Source organism: Thermobia domestica, chromosome 12, assembly GCF_964235325.1.
Source record: "Thermobia domestica chromosome 12, izTheDome1.hap1.1, whole genome shotgun sequence".
NCBI classification, from domain to species: Eukaryota; Metazoa; Arthropoda; class Insecta; order Zygentoma; family Lepismatidae; genus Thermobia; species Thermobia domestica.
In genome coordinates, this window is record NC_137465.1 from 179,981,312 (window position 1) to 179,997,315 (window position 16,004).

At 35.2% G+C, this 16,004-nt stretch overlaps 1 protein-coding gene across 2 annotated transcripts; it reads left to right on the forward strand.

The window, feature by feature from the left end:
* The first annotated feature begins 6,059 nt into the window (after positions 1-6,059).
* Positions 6,060-15,631, forward strand: LOC145666871 (uncharacterized). Of its 2 annotated transcripts, XM_081734454.1 has the most exons (5): positions 6,060-6,503; positions 8,677-9,024; positions 9,850-10,018; positions 11,283-11,461; positions 14,561-15,631. In XM_081734454.1, the coding sequence occupies exons 2-5, from the start codon at positions 8,824-8,826 to the stop codon at positions 14,669-14,671; spliced, it is 660 nt and encodes a 219-aa protein (XP_081590580.1). In that variant the 5' UTR covers positions 6,060-6,503; positions 8,677-8,823; the 3' UTR covers positions 14,672-15,631. The 2 variants fall into 2 exon arrangements, with proteins under 2 accessions (XP_081590580.1, XP_081590581.1); XM_081734455.1 differs by lacking the exon at positions 6,060-6,503 and having other exon boundaries at positions 8,517-9,024.
* The last annotated feature ends 373 nt before the right edge of the window (positions 15,632-16,004 follow it).

Genomic DNA, 16,004 nt, shown 5'->3' on the forward strand with positions numbered 1-16,004 from the left:
TTGCTAATTTTCAATATTGCGTTATTGTGAATCTTTTAAAAAAAAATCCTGAGGACCATGGTGGCTCACTGGTAGAGCGTTCGCTTCTCGTGTATGGGGTCCTTGGGTCGATCCCAGATCGCGCCAAATGAGCTTTGTGGTGGACAAACACCATGTACGTGGGTTTTTTCGGGGTTCTCCCGTTTTCTCCCACTTTCTTCATTCCACCATTTCATTTATCCTCATCATCGCCGTCTCCTTTAGTCTTGCCAGCATAATCGTGGGACGTAAAACTTAAAGATTTCATTTCATTTTAAAAAATCCAAAATTTTGCCGCCTTGTGCTTGAGCACAGAACAGCACTTACCTAAATACGGGCCTGCCTATATTCGTTTCCTGTTTCTAAGTACTGTCTTTCGGCATTGAACGAAATTCATTATTGATCGCTACGCACATGATTAACACTTCCTATCTCCCCGTTTCGTCCATACTTCTGGTAATCTAATTAGGTATTCTACTGACACTTCACTGCCATACGATAACCGCTCACCACCTCCACGCTAATCTCCTAGAAGAGTATTGTTTGTACAGTCACGTGCCTGAAAACATTTCCATCACAGAATCTACACTGTCCTCTTTCTGAACTACGCAACTCCCTCTCCCTCTGATATTCATTTTTCTTGCTCTCCATCATTAGTAGAAGACAACTACATTTGTTTTAATTACACCATCTTTTATGCTATGCCGTGACTTGCATTTCACTCTTTTTATTCGAATTACGACTCACAATTTATTATAACAGATTAATCTCTTCCATGAATATCCTTACTTTTCTTATTCGCGTATGCTTCATAATTTTGGGCTTTTGTAAATGAAAACAAATGAAATCTTTCCTAAGTTTACGTCCCAGGGTTATGTCGGCTAAGCTAAAGGAGACGGTGATTATGAGAATGAATGAAATGGTGGAATGAAGAAAGTGGGAGGAAACAAGAGAAAACCCAAGCGCACGGTGTTTGTCCACCACAAAGCTCACTTGGTGCGAGCTGGGATCGAACCAAGAACCCCATGCATCAGAGGTGAACGCTCTGCCACTGAGTCACCGCGGCCCTCCTGTGTACTTACTAATGCAATAACAGTATATACATATTTTGTAAACATACTTTTACTTTACATTGATTATGCGAATATTTTCGATGGCAAATATTGTAATGGACATTAGGAAGGAAAAATAAGAAACACGAATTTCAGCTGTCTGCCATTCTTTAGACAATATTATTTCTACTTACTATAGACCCTACCACTATTACTCTGTTTTTTTAAACAACTTTTTAATTCTTACTACATGATTTACACTTTCAGTCAGACTCAAATCACTTACCTGATTATATCTTATAATAGCTATATATTTCTAGTGTAAGTTATAAAAATGATGTGCTATAAACGTGCCGGAATAGATTGTAAGGGGCCGTCCACATATTACGTAATGCTATTTTTGACCAATTTTTACTTCCTCTTTCCCCCTTGTCACATTTCCGAACACAAGGCCGAACCCCTCCTCCCTTTGTTAGTAACACTTTTTGATTTGTGTTCTTTCGCCAATTTTGCTTCTTTAGGGAGTTACTTTTAATAGTAAAACTTTTTATTACAAAATGCTTGTGTTCCGAATATATTTGTAGTGTTTTTTTGCCAACAAATCAAAGTTTTAAAAAATGGTAGTACTATAATAATATTTTAACTCCTAAGGTTGTTTAATTAACCAGTTTTAATTCTTCGAAATTACATACTGTCGTTTTCCCAAGGAGATCGCACAGGTTTTTTAGGTCACCAATGATCGGCAAGGTGGAAATCTTTCTGGAAGATACAAGTGAAACAGGATCTTAAGAACTGACATCGATTTTTTTCCCCCGGGATCCAGTATGCTTCGTGTATTTGAAGTTCGTCAGTGTCGACCATGCAAAGAAGTTATCTTCTTCGTCGACCACAGATTCAAAGCCGCTGTACACGTAAAGAAGCAGAGACATCTCGTTTATAAATAAGCCTTCGAGTATCTTCTTTGGACATTGGACTTCAGTTTATCTCTTTTCAAATTCTTTTTGTTCTAAATCAGTCTCAGAATTCGAATAAACTCAATTTCTCCAGAAGTATTCAAATCCAAAAATTAAAAAAAAAAAAAAAAAATCAGCACGAGATGAATTAGGTTTTTAATATCTTATTTTGCTTTGCAAATCGTGGATCTTTCCGCCATGGAAAATATTACTTCACAAAAAAGAGTTTCTTCTGTTTTAGATGCAAAACCCGTACAAGAATAGAGTGGGTCATGATACAAATTAAAAATTTTAAATAATATTCTCAGAAATAGCTATACAAGTGGGAACGCGAGGGCACTTTCAAGTAGTGATTACGATCACTACTAACTGACTCCAAAAAAGCGTGTGTGGTAAATGCAATGCTGTGATAGCCACAAAATAAAATTTTTATTGTAATACTCGAAGGGTTCGTCACCAGTCATGCTGGTGTCTCGTAGCGTTTTTGAATCCCTTCTGCACGATTCAATTTATATAGGAATAGATGTATGTTTATATAGGGTATATTAGCAATTTCCCCAAAACATGAAAAATGTTTATTTATTTATTTATAAAAAGAAAAGAACTGAATAAAATTGTTTGTTTAAAAGTTTGCGTACAAAACTGAGAATAAAAATAAAAAATTTAGCAAAAAGTGCGTTATGTAACGAAGACGTAAACCTCTTCCTCCCCCATTGTCACATTTCGTAACGCAACGCCGAACCCAGGTGGACAAACACCGTGTGCGTGGGTTTTATTGGGGTTCTTCCGTTTCCTCCCGCTTTCTTCATTCCACCATTTCATTCATTTCTAATCTTCATCTTCTCCTTTAGCCTAGCCGGCGTAAGCATGGGGCGTAAAACTCAATAATTTCATTTTCATTTTATTTGCAAGGCTAAACCCCTTCCTCCCTGTGGATGGCCCTAACACTAATACTAAAATTAAACTCCCTGTCATTATAGATCAAGAGCTGTGGCAGAGAGAAGTTTTGAATGACTTGGGTAATATGCATCTGATCCCATCGCTATTGTTTCTAGCGTCTTAACGTGCAGCTTGATGTCCCTAATTTATTGGGTTTTGATATTAACGTTCCATTCCAGCACCTAGACTATGTGAGACATGAATCTATACCTTAAAGTGAGATCCTAACTAGGTGAGCTCCATCACGAGTCGAACCCATGTGTCTCCCTTCAAAGGTATGTATGAGAATCATGAGATCAACAGGGAGCTCTTGAAACCGTTTAGATGAGAGATAGACATCTTAGCGACAAAATATGTTGTGTTACATAACGTACTGGCAATTTAGGCTTGGCCATGTGCTCCAAAGCATGCTGGCTAACTTTCAAACACACGGGAGTATTAGAGTGTGATGAAGAGAAGAATATTGTTTTCATTTAAAAATGTATTTCGGAAATAAATTTTAATAGAAAGGTAAGGATACTTTCGAGATCAAAATAAAGTAATCAGATAGATAATATTTGAATTTGAGGCTCAATAAGCTAGTAAATAAATAATAAATTTGAATACTATGGGTTTATAAAAAAATTAAAAATGAATTGAGTTGAGTTGAGTTGAGTTGAGTTGAGTTGAGTTGAGTTGAGTTGAGTTGAGTTGAGTTGAGTTGAGTTGAGTTGAGTTGAGTTGAGTTGAGTTGAGTTGAGTTGAGTTGAGTTGAGTTGAATTGATCTCCCACTCCAAAGGCGTGTACGCTAACCGCTTAGCCACGAAGAAGCTCCACTAAAAAAATGGTCTTAAAGAAAAGGAAAACGTTGTGGCTCAATGTTATCACCTTCTGCATCGGAAGTCTGGGTTCTTTCTCCTATAAGAGCTCAATTCGTTAAGATCTCACTTTTAAGCCATAGTTGACACATTGCACGTATCTTATATCGGTGCTGAAAACTAATGTTTACACAGTAGGACCACGTTTTACCTAACCTTGATATTGAACGAACATACTTATTACAAATTGCAAACATCGAAATATTTCAGAACGTATTTTAAAAATCAAATAATATTAATGTCGACTATATTAAGAAAATGTATGTGCGATAGTAAGATTAAATCAATATTCACACAATATACCAGTGGCTAGCAACATTAGATGTCGTACACATTAAATGTCATCTTTCATCTTCAAACATTAGCAAATCATTTCCATTACAGATCTGGATAATACTTTTTGACAGAAGGCTGCCTTTTGAAACTGATATGAAGCGCATACATCACAAGCAACGTCAATTACTGGGTTTGCATACTAAATGCTTCAATCTAAAGTGTCTACAATTGTGTGTCCCATCAGACGAGATGACTAGTTTGTATGCAACACACGCTCAATACTATAAGTCGAGCGTCTATTTGCACAGGTAATCGAAGCGTTGTACCATGGAACATCTACGTACATTCATTTTTTACTAATGAGTGTTTGTGCAATTACGCGTGATTCTCATTGATTACAATAACTATGGATATCGCGTACAGTAACCTTGTTTCTATTAATTTTCAATTTTAGTATCTTCAATGTTTTTTCATTGTTTTTTAAAACTTGATTTTCAATTCTCTGTTTAATACTGAAAAATGTGATCGGCATTCGTACTAGATATTTTTCAGTAGAATTGCAAAGAATCGCTGACAAGTATACTGCCAATGTCATTATTCATTGTCCTAATATTCTTTGAATATTATGATATTAATTTTATCCGATAATTGCTCGAATAATCATTCATTATCACAATAATTGGTTGTATATTTATTCAATATCAGAACAATTGTCTGAATCTTTATTTACTACCCCAACATTTACTCATTATCCGAACAATACTTTGTACATTGCAATAATGAATAATTCGAAGCCTCATTATCCCCAGTGCCGTGATTTTTTTTTTTTTTTTTAATTACGAATCTCAGAGAAAAACAATTTTAATCGAAGCCAACAACCGGGAAGATACAATAGCCCCTACAGTGCGAAGGTCAAAAATTACTAACAGGTTTATTGTGTAACGTAATCCTATAGGTTAGGCCGAATTTAGGGGGGCGGGGTGCAAAGGTGCTGCACATGCACCCCCTTCGTTGTAAATATACAGTACCTAAAATGAGAAGCTAGCAGTGAAAATACAAACACTTTCCGAAACTTTTTGCCATCATGTTTCCGTTTGGGGCTTAAAAGAAAGCAGAGGTTTGCAAAAGCAAAAGTTTAAGTCGATTTTCTAAAGGTTGAAGGAAAAGGATTCACTAAGCAAAACAACATAGCATTTGTCAAGTAGGTAAGAAACCAGAAGCCAGGAGGAGAGGAGAACATTTTTTTTTCCTGCATAACACTTGCGACCCACTTTAAAATAATTTCCTCAGTTCTATGCATCAGTGTTGTCAGGGGTAAAAAACATTTTCACATGTCACGTTGAAGAGTTTCAGTGTGATTGGTTATTTTAGTAGTTATTGGTGCACTCCCCCCCCATCAGACAATCCTGAATCCGGCCCTGCCTATAGACCTTCTCGGAATTGTGGATGAGTGGCAAGCTCTTCCTCTTTTGCTTTGGTTATGGCTTACACATTCTCTGATCACTTATATTGACGACCCGAGCAATATAAAGAATAAAACAGAGGTTTTATGCTGAAATACAACGTTTTTTTTTTTTTTTCGTGCTTGCATCTCCTTTGTAGTCTTTTTTCGGATTATCCACGATATTCTTACCGTCCGATTCCGCGGATAATCGAGGCTTTACTGTATTTCCAGTTTTAACATAGAAACTTATAGAGCAGAAATTGTAATAGATAGCCTGAGACGGTTTCTTGCAATCGATTTAGCGTCCCAATAATACATTTCATCTCTATTTTTATTAACTCTTTACTAAAGCCGGAAATGATGAAAAATCTACTACAACTTCCGGTTTCAATATTGATATGCACAAAGTTTACAACGAGAAGAGATAGCGAATATTTGTTTCTTAAAAGTCGATTTAGCGTTCTACACTGAAAAAAAGGGCTTGGTCAGGAATACCAAATTTGTTTGGTCAGAGCATTTGGTCACTTTTTTTGGTTAATTTAACCAAAATTTGGTCATTTTGACCAAACGTGTTTGGTCATGAACACGATATTTTTTGGTCAGAACATTTGGTTGATTAATTTGGTTATGCGAACCAAATTTTACCTGATTTGGTAATTATTTGGTTTTCCGGACCAAAATGTCTATTTACAAGGTCACATGTGTTTATTTCCATTCTGGATAAACATTTCGATTACGAAAGTGTGGATCGCAAAAATAAAAATACACGTACAACAACAATCATAAGGGACACCGTAAAAGAACTGTGTGTAAATGAGTGTAGTGTGCACTATACAACTTTCTCAACGAAGTCACAGTGATGTGAAGTGAGAAGTAATTGTTACTTTTCAACGACTTAATGGATCCATGATATAAATTTATTAAGAAGCTGGAATTTACCGCAGCTAATCGACGTGTTTCAAGGTAAGTGTACTTTTTCGTATATATTACTTTTGCTGTTAGTTCACATGTACTTATTCTATTGGCTGTAAATTTGGCGTAACAAATACGCCTTGGGTAAACTTTACAATGCACGCCCCAACTGCGCATCGATATGTAGAACCGCTTTCAAAGGTGTAGTAGATTAGAGTAGGCTAGGGTACAGTAGAGTAAGGTAGTTGTAGGAACGGGTTCGCTTAAGGTTAGGGAATTTTTGATCAATTTTCATAGAATTAACAGAGAGTAATTTCTGGTTTCAAAGTGAGTTTACCACCCGGAGCGGGCATTATTAAGTTAAACCTAGGCCCTTACATATGGATAAAGGGGGCATTGACGACACTAGAACAGGGTATAAAATTGCAGGGGCAAGAGTTGGGGTAATTTCTATTACCACTAGATACTTCCGGAAAGGGGTAAATAAAGTGACACTAACGCTAGTAGTTTGAAAAATAAATTGGTGCATTTATAGTTTACAGATGAACAAAAATCTAAAATTTACGGAAGAAATATGGGTTATTATTTAGTTTCTCCTCCAGATCACTTGGTATTGACTCTGATTTACATGGTAGGGGTTACCATTCGTTATTTGTAAATGTAAAGTAGTCATGAGTATAAGTACAGTGCGAACGTATAGCATAAAAACTACGCATAAAACACTAACCAACTTGTGCTATATGGACGCTGAAAACCATTTATGCTATCGAACAGAATCAGAACAGAAGCGTAGCAGCGGGGGCCCGACAGTTAGAAACGATGTGCGTCCGTAGGGAGCAAACGCGTCAGCGACGGTGGGTATTCGCATAAAAGAGGTAGTTAACAACAGCTTACTCTAAGTCACAGTACTGGGTCCTGAGCCGTCCATGGATTTGGGAGAGATACTAAATGTCATCCGAAATATAAAGCATAATTTTGAAAGAACATTTCGTGGAACGCAAATATAGAATCCTTACTTTTGAAATCGATATTTATCGTGAAAAACGCTGATAAAAGCGTGCATTTTTACTTTCGGTACACCACTTGAAATAATTGTTAAAAAAAATATAATTTTCACTAATTTACATCTTACTGACCCCTAAAAGACTTACGCTGGGCGACATGAAAATATCTCACTTATTACAGGTAAATATCGATGGCCCCACCAGAAGTAATTGTGGAAAAATCACAGTTCTTTTACGATTTGCGTATAAATAAAACTTTCTGATTGTCATAAATATACAGTGCATAAACGTAACCTGTGCTAGGTGGACACTAAAAAGCGCGAATGTTATCTAACAGTCAGGACTAAGCAAAGATGGTGGGCTGAAGTGGCAGCGCAGGGAGCAGGCACGTCAGTGATGGCGGGTATACGCGTAAGTAAAGATATGAAAAGAGGTGGGATATTGCAATGATACGAGTTTCAATAGCACTTGTCATGCTTTGACACTAGTAACGCTCTACTTGTAAACGTAAAATTCAGCTTGTGCACACTATATCATATTTCTTCTGTAAATTTTACAAAATTGTGCTTCCGTAACATGAACCACTACCCCCTCCCTATATATATTCGAGTGTATACTTCTTATTAGGTAACTTCTATTAGGTATTCGGAAAATATTACATTCTTCAAAGCATTCAGAGAATAGTGTATTATCTCCAAAAGATAATTCTGTGATTTGGAGCAAAACGACCAATGTCAGAAATTGCAAAGAGGAGAGAGAGAGAGAGGAGACAGGCTATGATTTCTGCATAGAACCTTTCATTGTTTGTTAGAAGTACATTAGTCTTTGAAAACAATCGGTTAGCATTAGACTTATTGTTAGCCATAGGTACCCGTTATGTACCAAATTACAAAATGATTTGCATGAGTTAAAAATGCTCTTAAATTCTTGTTGTTGCTTCTATACCCTTGTAACTTTGACAGTATGAAGTTACCATGAACATTTTTCTCTTTAGCTTAGCCCAAATACACCCATTTCTGTAAAGGCAAAAAAAAAAAAAAAAAAAAAAAAAAAAACTGGGGTGAGCAACTTCCTATACTCTTTGTGTGGCACATGATCGCGTAACATACCAAATTTCGCTTGGTAGTGTAATAAAACTTAAATGCTTTCACCAGTGTATAATTCTTTTTTCATATTCAGTAAATATCTGGTTAATTATAAACTTTCAATCTATATTTCAGAACAGGAAATAGACGAAGCAGCATTTAATTCATTAACTGATGAACTAATTACTCAGTTAATTCCCAAAATAGGGACATGTGCAAAATTATGAGCAAAATTTAAGGAATTTATAGAAACAAACACAGTTGAAATTTATGATGTGCTAGATGACGGTTCTCTCTCATTTGCTTCACCATCAGTGTCAACGCCAGATGACTCACCAGTCAGTGTCAGTTCGATCTGAAACTACAGAAAGCAGTTGTTCCATGCCAGCACCTACTAAAAGAGGAACTGATACGATGCTGAAACGAGAGACAAATTTCTCTACAGAGTCTCGGAGTTCGAAGCTCTTCAAGCTGACAGATTTTGTAAGTGTTCTGCCTTTAGTCACTTGAATATGAATTGATACAGTGATACTTATACTGCAAATATGAACTGTGCAAATATGATTCATTACCAGTCGAAATGTAAAAGATGTTGGCGTTCACCTTTTAATCTGGTGACAGCCTGCGTTATATTTATTCCATCTTTGTTAGTGCAAGTAACTTTTCTCGGGATATCAATCACATGATGTGCTCGTTGTCCAAAGTTTCGAGAACAGACGTTGTTCTCATCATCAGGGTCGGTATCATGAGAACAATGTTTGTTCTCGAGACTTTGCACAACGAACACATCACCTGGCTGATATCCCGAGAAAATTTATTTGCCTCACGATACCAGGAAAGCATCAGGTACATTGAAAGAGCTTTTGGAACGTCCCACGGTTATGCTGTTTAGACTAAGGTAAACAGATGATTAATGAAAGTGAACGATCGCATTTTTTTGTGCTCTCACCGGGAATTGAATCCAGGACCACATACATCAAGGATACACGCGTTATCCACTAGAGTAGCTGGGAGGGCGAAGAGATTGGTATTCAGTTATATTTTCGGTTACTTCAATTTAAGCGAAATGATATCACGATATGCAGGATCTTTAAAATTGTAACTTTTTTTTTTTTAGTGCGTTTATCTATAAAATTTATATTTCCTTGGAGTATACTATACTAAACGTATGCTATACTAAACGTGGAACATCACATAGAAGAGTATAAATATGATAAATTATTCTGTAGTTGTCTGAAATGTTTTTATACATAATTTAATTTATTAAGGTTATAATTCTAAATCTTACAGTAACAATGTCTTTTTTAGGAAGTGTATTATATTCCACCAAAGTCACAAGGTCCAAATCAGAAGATTTCAAAAGGAAAACTCGTTGACAAATATAGAAATACACGCAAGTCGTTAAGAAAGTTTGGCATTGTTGCAGAGTCAGGTCCTTCAACAGAAAAGCGTGACACTGGAACTTCTACGCTAGATGGTAATGTTTAAAATGTAATCTAGTAAATGATTTATTCATCTCTGATCATACGTTTAAAAATGAAAGTAAACCTTTGAGTTTTATGTCCCATAGTTATGCCAGGTAGACCAAAGGAGATGATGATGATGATAAGAAATGAATAAAGTGGGAAGGAACGGGAGAACCCCGAAAAATCCACGCAGACGGTGTCACTTAGCGCGATTTGGGATCAAATAAGGTATCTCACTATCTCACACGTCAGAGGTGAACGCTCTACCACTGAACTACCGAGGCCCCGATCATACTTTAAAAAGTGCCAATGATTTACCTATTTTGTGCCAGGGTTTGCAAGAACCATGTTTTAAAAAATGGTTTTGTTTCGTTTAATTCTTTTTCCTCTGCTAATTGAACGTATGGAACACACATTAATATAAGTCGATACTAACCTGAAAATATTCCTGTAAGATTAAAAAGTGGTTCTTCAATGTTCACATGTATTTCTGGCAAAAATATCGAGTGCCTTTCATCAGGATGGCTCAAAACGTAAAGTGTATATGCGTTCAAGCTCAGTTCAAGCTGAGTATTTCAATAGTATAAGGTAATAATGGGACTGTGTAGTTATTGTTACTGTTTACAACATAAAACTACAGTCGAGAAATTTTACACCTACTCTTCAGTTAAGCAACCAACTAATCTATTAAGGATTAAATAGTGCACTATATTAATCAATACTAAGATTCTGTGTGTTTCTATTTACAAGACTGAACAAGTCCAAATTTTGTATGCTTAATCTTTAAATCCTTCATTACAAGAGTTACTCTGTTCATAAGAAATGATAAGTAGCATTTATTACTAAATATTTTGTGACTTTCTTCGTCGTAGATAGTCATTATACTTATATAGTACCACTATTACGTTATACCATTGAAGTACTAAGCTAGAACATGTAATTTACATAAGTTCTACATATTTGAAGAATTAAACCATTCTGATGAAAGGCATTCGATATTTGTGCCGGAAATATAGATTAACATTTGAAGGCAATTTTCAAGTTCAGCTTCACAGGAACAGTTCCAGAACAGTTTTTTTTTTTTTTTTTTTTTTTTGTAAATATATTTCTTTCTTTCTTTTCTTTATTATATATTACATATGGATATAAATACTTGTACAGAGGACTTATGAAAATATAGAATCATTTTAACTGATATTTGAAAAATATAGGAATTTATTACTAAGTTTTTAATGTAATACAGATCTGTTTGGTAAGTTTATTCTTCTCTTTCAGAATGTGGCATAGATATTGAAAACACCTTAGCGTGGTTAAAGCATAGTGTCGAGCCCTGGCAGGAAGTACTTGATCTTTGGAAGAAAACGTTGAAAGTTCGATGCAAGCAAGAGGGCAAAACTGTTCATGAAATAATTTCAACTTGGCTAGCATTGAAGCAGCCTTTGGGCTATACATTGGTAAGTTTCATTTAATTAACCTTCATTCTGTTTTACTACTAAGTACTGTGTTGTTACTGAATAGGCCATAATTTACAAGCATTAAATTATTCTTTGGGGCTGAGAACATTCATATAAAATCTTTTACTTACGTCCAGAAGTTGATTTTTTCATAACGTACATTTTAGAACAGAAGTTTCCTTTAAAATTGTGTCGCGTTTGTACAGAAAATAGTAAAAACCTTCAGGATAAAGTCATACTAAATATTTAAATGACATATACTAGTTTAGGTATTTGTATGTCTGAGCTAATAGACCTTAGTTGTCATAAAACCATAATAAAAATATATATAAATGATGGACAAATAAATTACTTCTATGTCCTCTTATGTAATATCTGTTCATGAATGTTGAGATATGTTGAAGCAGGTCTGAACTGCCTGTGGGTTGGTGGTTATCGGTTCGATGCCCGGTAGGTGTATAATTGTATAAAAGTAATTCAGATTCAACTACAAATTATAGATTCCCTCCTGTGTAGCTCCGGTGATGAAAGAGGATAGAGACAATCAATGAATCTTAAAAGTTTTTGCAGTTTCCTTTTCAAAAAGTGAATATTTTGCATTGTATTCAGATTGCATGTTTAAAGAACTAAAACATGTCTTTTTAGCTGGAAATAATTTTTCTTGCTGGTTCTTTGTAACATATTCATCCCCACGCATGGAACACAAAGTGGGAAAGTATTAAGTTCAGTTTATTAGCAACTCGATCTTGCTTTGAACAACTAGATGAAATGCTCAATTGCAAGTCTGAAAACAAATGCTCTAAACCTAAAATTATTGTTTCCATTTTTAAGACGCATATGATTAAGTGGCCATACATTACGAACACTTGCATTGAGTTTACCTTGCAATGGAAAGAAAGGTAGTCATATACAGTAAGATAAAAATTGAGAACTGAGTTCTTGCAACACGATGTCACTTGTTTATGAAAGCGAGATCTCAGAAGGACAATACTTACTTGACTGATAAACAATCTTTCTTGTGATTGCGTATCAACCAAGCATATACGTACAGCAATAGAAACTTTGACGGTGATTTTTTTTTTTTTAATGCATAAAGTACTTTTCGATTCAATAATCCTTTTTCTCAGTAGATGGCAAATAGTGGTTTTATTGTCTGATAAACGCTAACAATATTGTAGAATTTTCTTCACTTTGCCCTTTGACAAATCAATATGAAACCCTAGTGGCCTTATTTCAGCATGTAGAACCTTGGCTTTACGTTCGGAAGCTTCCGGGCTCAAATCCGGTCATCGTGAGTGAAATTTCCCTGGGTTTTTCCTCAGTCATTCCAGCAAATGCCGGGATGGTACCTGTAATATTAAGTCCAGATCAATACTTTCCCCATCCTTGCCTAATCTATCCGAGTAAATAGACCTTTGTTTATATTAAGCAATATAACCAAAAACCATCATAACACGACGAAAGCCCGTGATGCCACAACCTCAATATGGGTCTAACTGGCAGTTATCGTCAATGTAACATCTTCTTGCACTACGTATGTGGCTTTTGTGGTCTACTTATTTAAGCTAGCAGTAAGTCAATTTCCTCAAGATGTTGGACAACACCAGGGGAAAGCAGGTTGAATTTGAACCCAAGTCCAAGTCCGTAAAAGTACACGCTGTAACCAGTAGTTTGTATTAAAATTGTTACAGTTAAAATTTCATTTATGCACTTAAAGGAAGTTGTGATTCTTATAACAAATAGATAAAATACTGACTGAAAAGTAAAATAATAAATGGTAAGGAACACATGTTTGTGGAAGTCATCGTGAGTTTATGTAACAATTAATGATATAATGTTATCAATGTAAATGTTTTAATACAATGGAATTCCATTTCCAAATTGATCAAGATAACAAAGACTTATATCCTGATCATACATCCTTGTTCGTGAAATGGGATTCTGTCAGTAAAAAATCGGAAACACTAAGGAAGAAACGGCTACATGACGCTTCAGCAGTCGAACTTTTAAGTCTGTTAGACACAGCAAGTGTCACTGAAGGTAATATTATTTTCATGCTTTTTATTCTTCCTTTATTTCTGTTTCATTAACTTGAAATTGTAATTACTTGTACGAATGAAGTAGATTTTTCTATCTGAATCCAGTTTTATTGCAACAAGTATGTTGTAATGATCATATTAATAGTTATACATTGGTTGTATACATAGGATTGTAGCGTAAACTAAAGTCACTTGTGCCTTTCAAAGTAGTATAAAACTGTTCCCGCCAATAATTCTCCCCCCCCCCACACACACACACTCTTCAAAGACATACGTTGGAAAGAAAATTAAGGTTACGCCAAGAACCCTGTTTTCGGAGTGTGAAGCTGAGCTACGACGTTTCATTACGTATGAACAAATACGAACTCGATACATTTATTTAATAATAACCAAAATAGTGGCCTCAGTGGCTCAGTGATAGACTGTTTACCTCTAGTGCATGAGGTCCCGGGTTCTAACCTTGCTCCCACCAAGTGAACTTTGTGGTGAACAAACACCGTGTGCGTGGGTTTCCTCGGGGTTCTCCAGTTTCCTCCCACTTTCTTCATTACACCATTTCATTCATTTCTCATCACAGTCTCCTTAAGCCTAGCCGGCATAACCGTGGGGCATAAAACTCAAAACTTTCATTTCATTTTAATAACCAAAATCACTTACTGAGGATAAATGTGATCTGTTCTATATTCTCTGTTGGTAAATGCTAGTGAGGAAGTTCTTATGTCTATTTGAGGACAAGCTGTCGGGTTTTCGTAATTTAGTAGCTTCTGTCCTTGTTTGAACGTATCGTTTTTGCAGTCAGATATAAATAGCTTTTGAAAACCTTTGCAGCTTTTAAAGCATTTAATAGCTTTTAAAACATTTGCACTATTAGTATTACTTACCAATTTTTTAGCTTCAAAATAACATATATTTATAGGCGCAAAATGCATATGTCATTGTAAATGTACAATAAATAATGCTTTCAGACTATTGAGGAAGTAGAAGTGTCTTTGTTCTTATATGTAAGAAAAATTATTTAAGTATGTAACATGATCAGTTAACCTCTCTCTGATTCCAACAGGTAATGGGTGATGTTCAACCTTTCATGGAAACGAGAGACCTGCAACATTCATTGAGTGTTCGTTGTTGGCAATTACGGAATAAGGAGCTGCTTAACGTACAGCTACGTTAAATAACTTTCGTCTGCAATATAGATTTTTGTGTTTCCTCCGAAAATGAACCCTAAGTGATTTGGCCCCTTGAAATTCGCGAAAACAACCTTCATCAATACATCTAAAGACTCCATTGGAGGATATTCTGTGTTTGAGCTTTAAATGAAGGATAAGTGTTGCTACTAGCATAAAATTTGATTTGTAAATTGAACAAACAGGCATTGTTACAAACAATTACATATAATTCATTCAATTACGTATAACGCATGGTACTGAAATAACATTTGTTTAGAGAAACGTGATTCAAGCAAGCATAAAATATCAGTAGTTGTATCTGTTGCGACCACTATTGTTTACAGATATTTCATATCAGTTAAAAAAAAAAAAAAAAAAAAAACAATCATATCCAACAATAGTGTATCGTCTGTTTATCGTGATGACTACTTATGTCATATACCGCTTTTTGCAGAAGAAGCCAAAGATGTTCCCCTTCCTTAGGGTATTCTGCGTTAAACACAAAAAAGTTTTAAAACATATGTCCACACCCTTGAGCACGTTGTCTAGCTCAGTTAAGAATAGTTTATAATTTATTTGAAAGATCTTCAATGCTGTTTGCTGGGAGTAAAATTATAACTTTTCTCACAGTTTTTTACCTCCTTTGTTATAAAGATTTATATTTGGCCTAAAAATGTTATTTTATTTTCACTAACCAGTTGATACATGTTAATATCATTGTTTAATTTTGAATAGATTTATATTTGGCCTAAAAATGTTACTTTATCTTCAGTAAACAGTTAGTTTCGTTATGTAATTTTGAAAAGATTTATATTTGGCCTAAAATGCTATTTTATTTTCAGTCAGCAGTTGATAAATGTTAATATCATTGTTTAATTTTGAATTTAATATTTTTGTTTAATTTTGAAGTCTGTATGACTCAGTTGCTATACTCAGTTATAATAAAATTCTTGTGTAGAAAAGTATTGTATGTACATGCTTTATATCCTAAATTCGTTCTATTTTTCTCCAAAAGATGATCTATAACTTCGTTCATATATGTGTGTACATGTATTAGAACTTCATGAAAATGTACATGTATTCATGTACATGCATGCTATTCTAGGAATAAACCGACAAGCCTCGAATATGTGTTCAGGACCTCAGTATAAGAAAACAAAGTTTATTTGCAACTTTGGTCGGAAGCGCCTAATTGTGCAGATGAAACCAATTTAAGATAATTAAAGACATACAAGAGTGAAAAAATGCGTCTGAGCCGTGACTCGAACCCGGGATCTTCGTCTTGCCATGCAGATGTGCTACCCAGTCCGCTCTCAGTAACAACAATACATTCTTTCA

What these genes read in the sequence shown, in the direction of transcription:
- LOC145666871 (XM_081734454.1), top strand. Translation starts at nt 8,824, where the DNA reads ATGACGGTTCTCTCTCATTTGCTTCACCATCAGTGTCAACGCCAGATG. An exon ending in TCTTCAAGCTGACAGATTTT is followed by an intron (nt 9,025 to 9,849) that starts GTAAGTGTTCTG and finishes TGTCTTTTTTAG; the next exon opens with GAAGTGTATTATATTCCACC. An exon ending in AGCCTTTGGGCTATACATTG is followed by an intron (nt 11,462 to 14,560) that starts GTAAGTTTCATT and finishes TGATTCCAACAG; the next exon opens with GTAATGGGTGATGTTCAACC.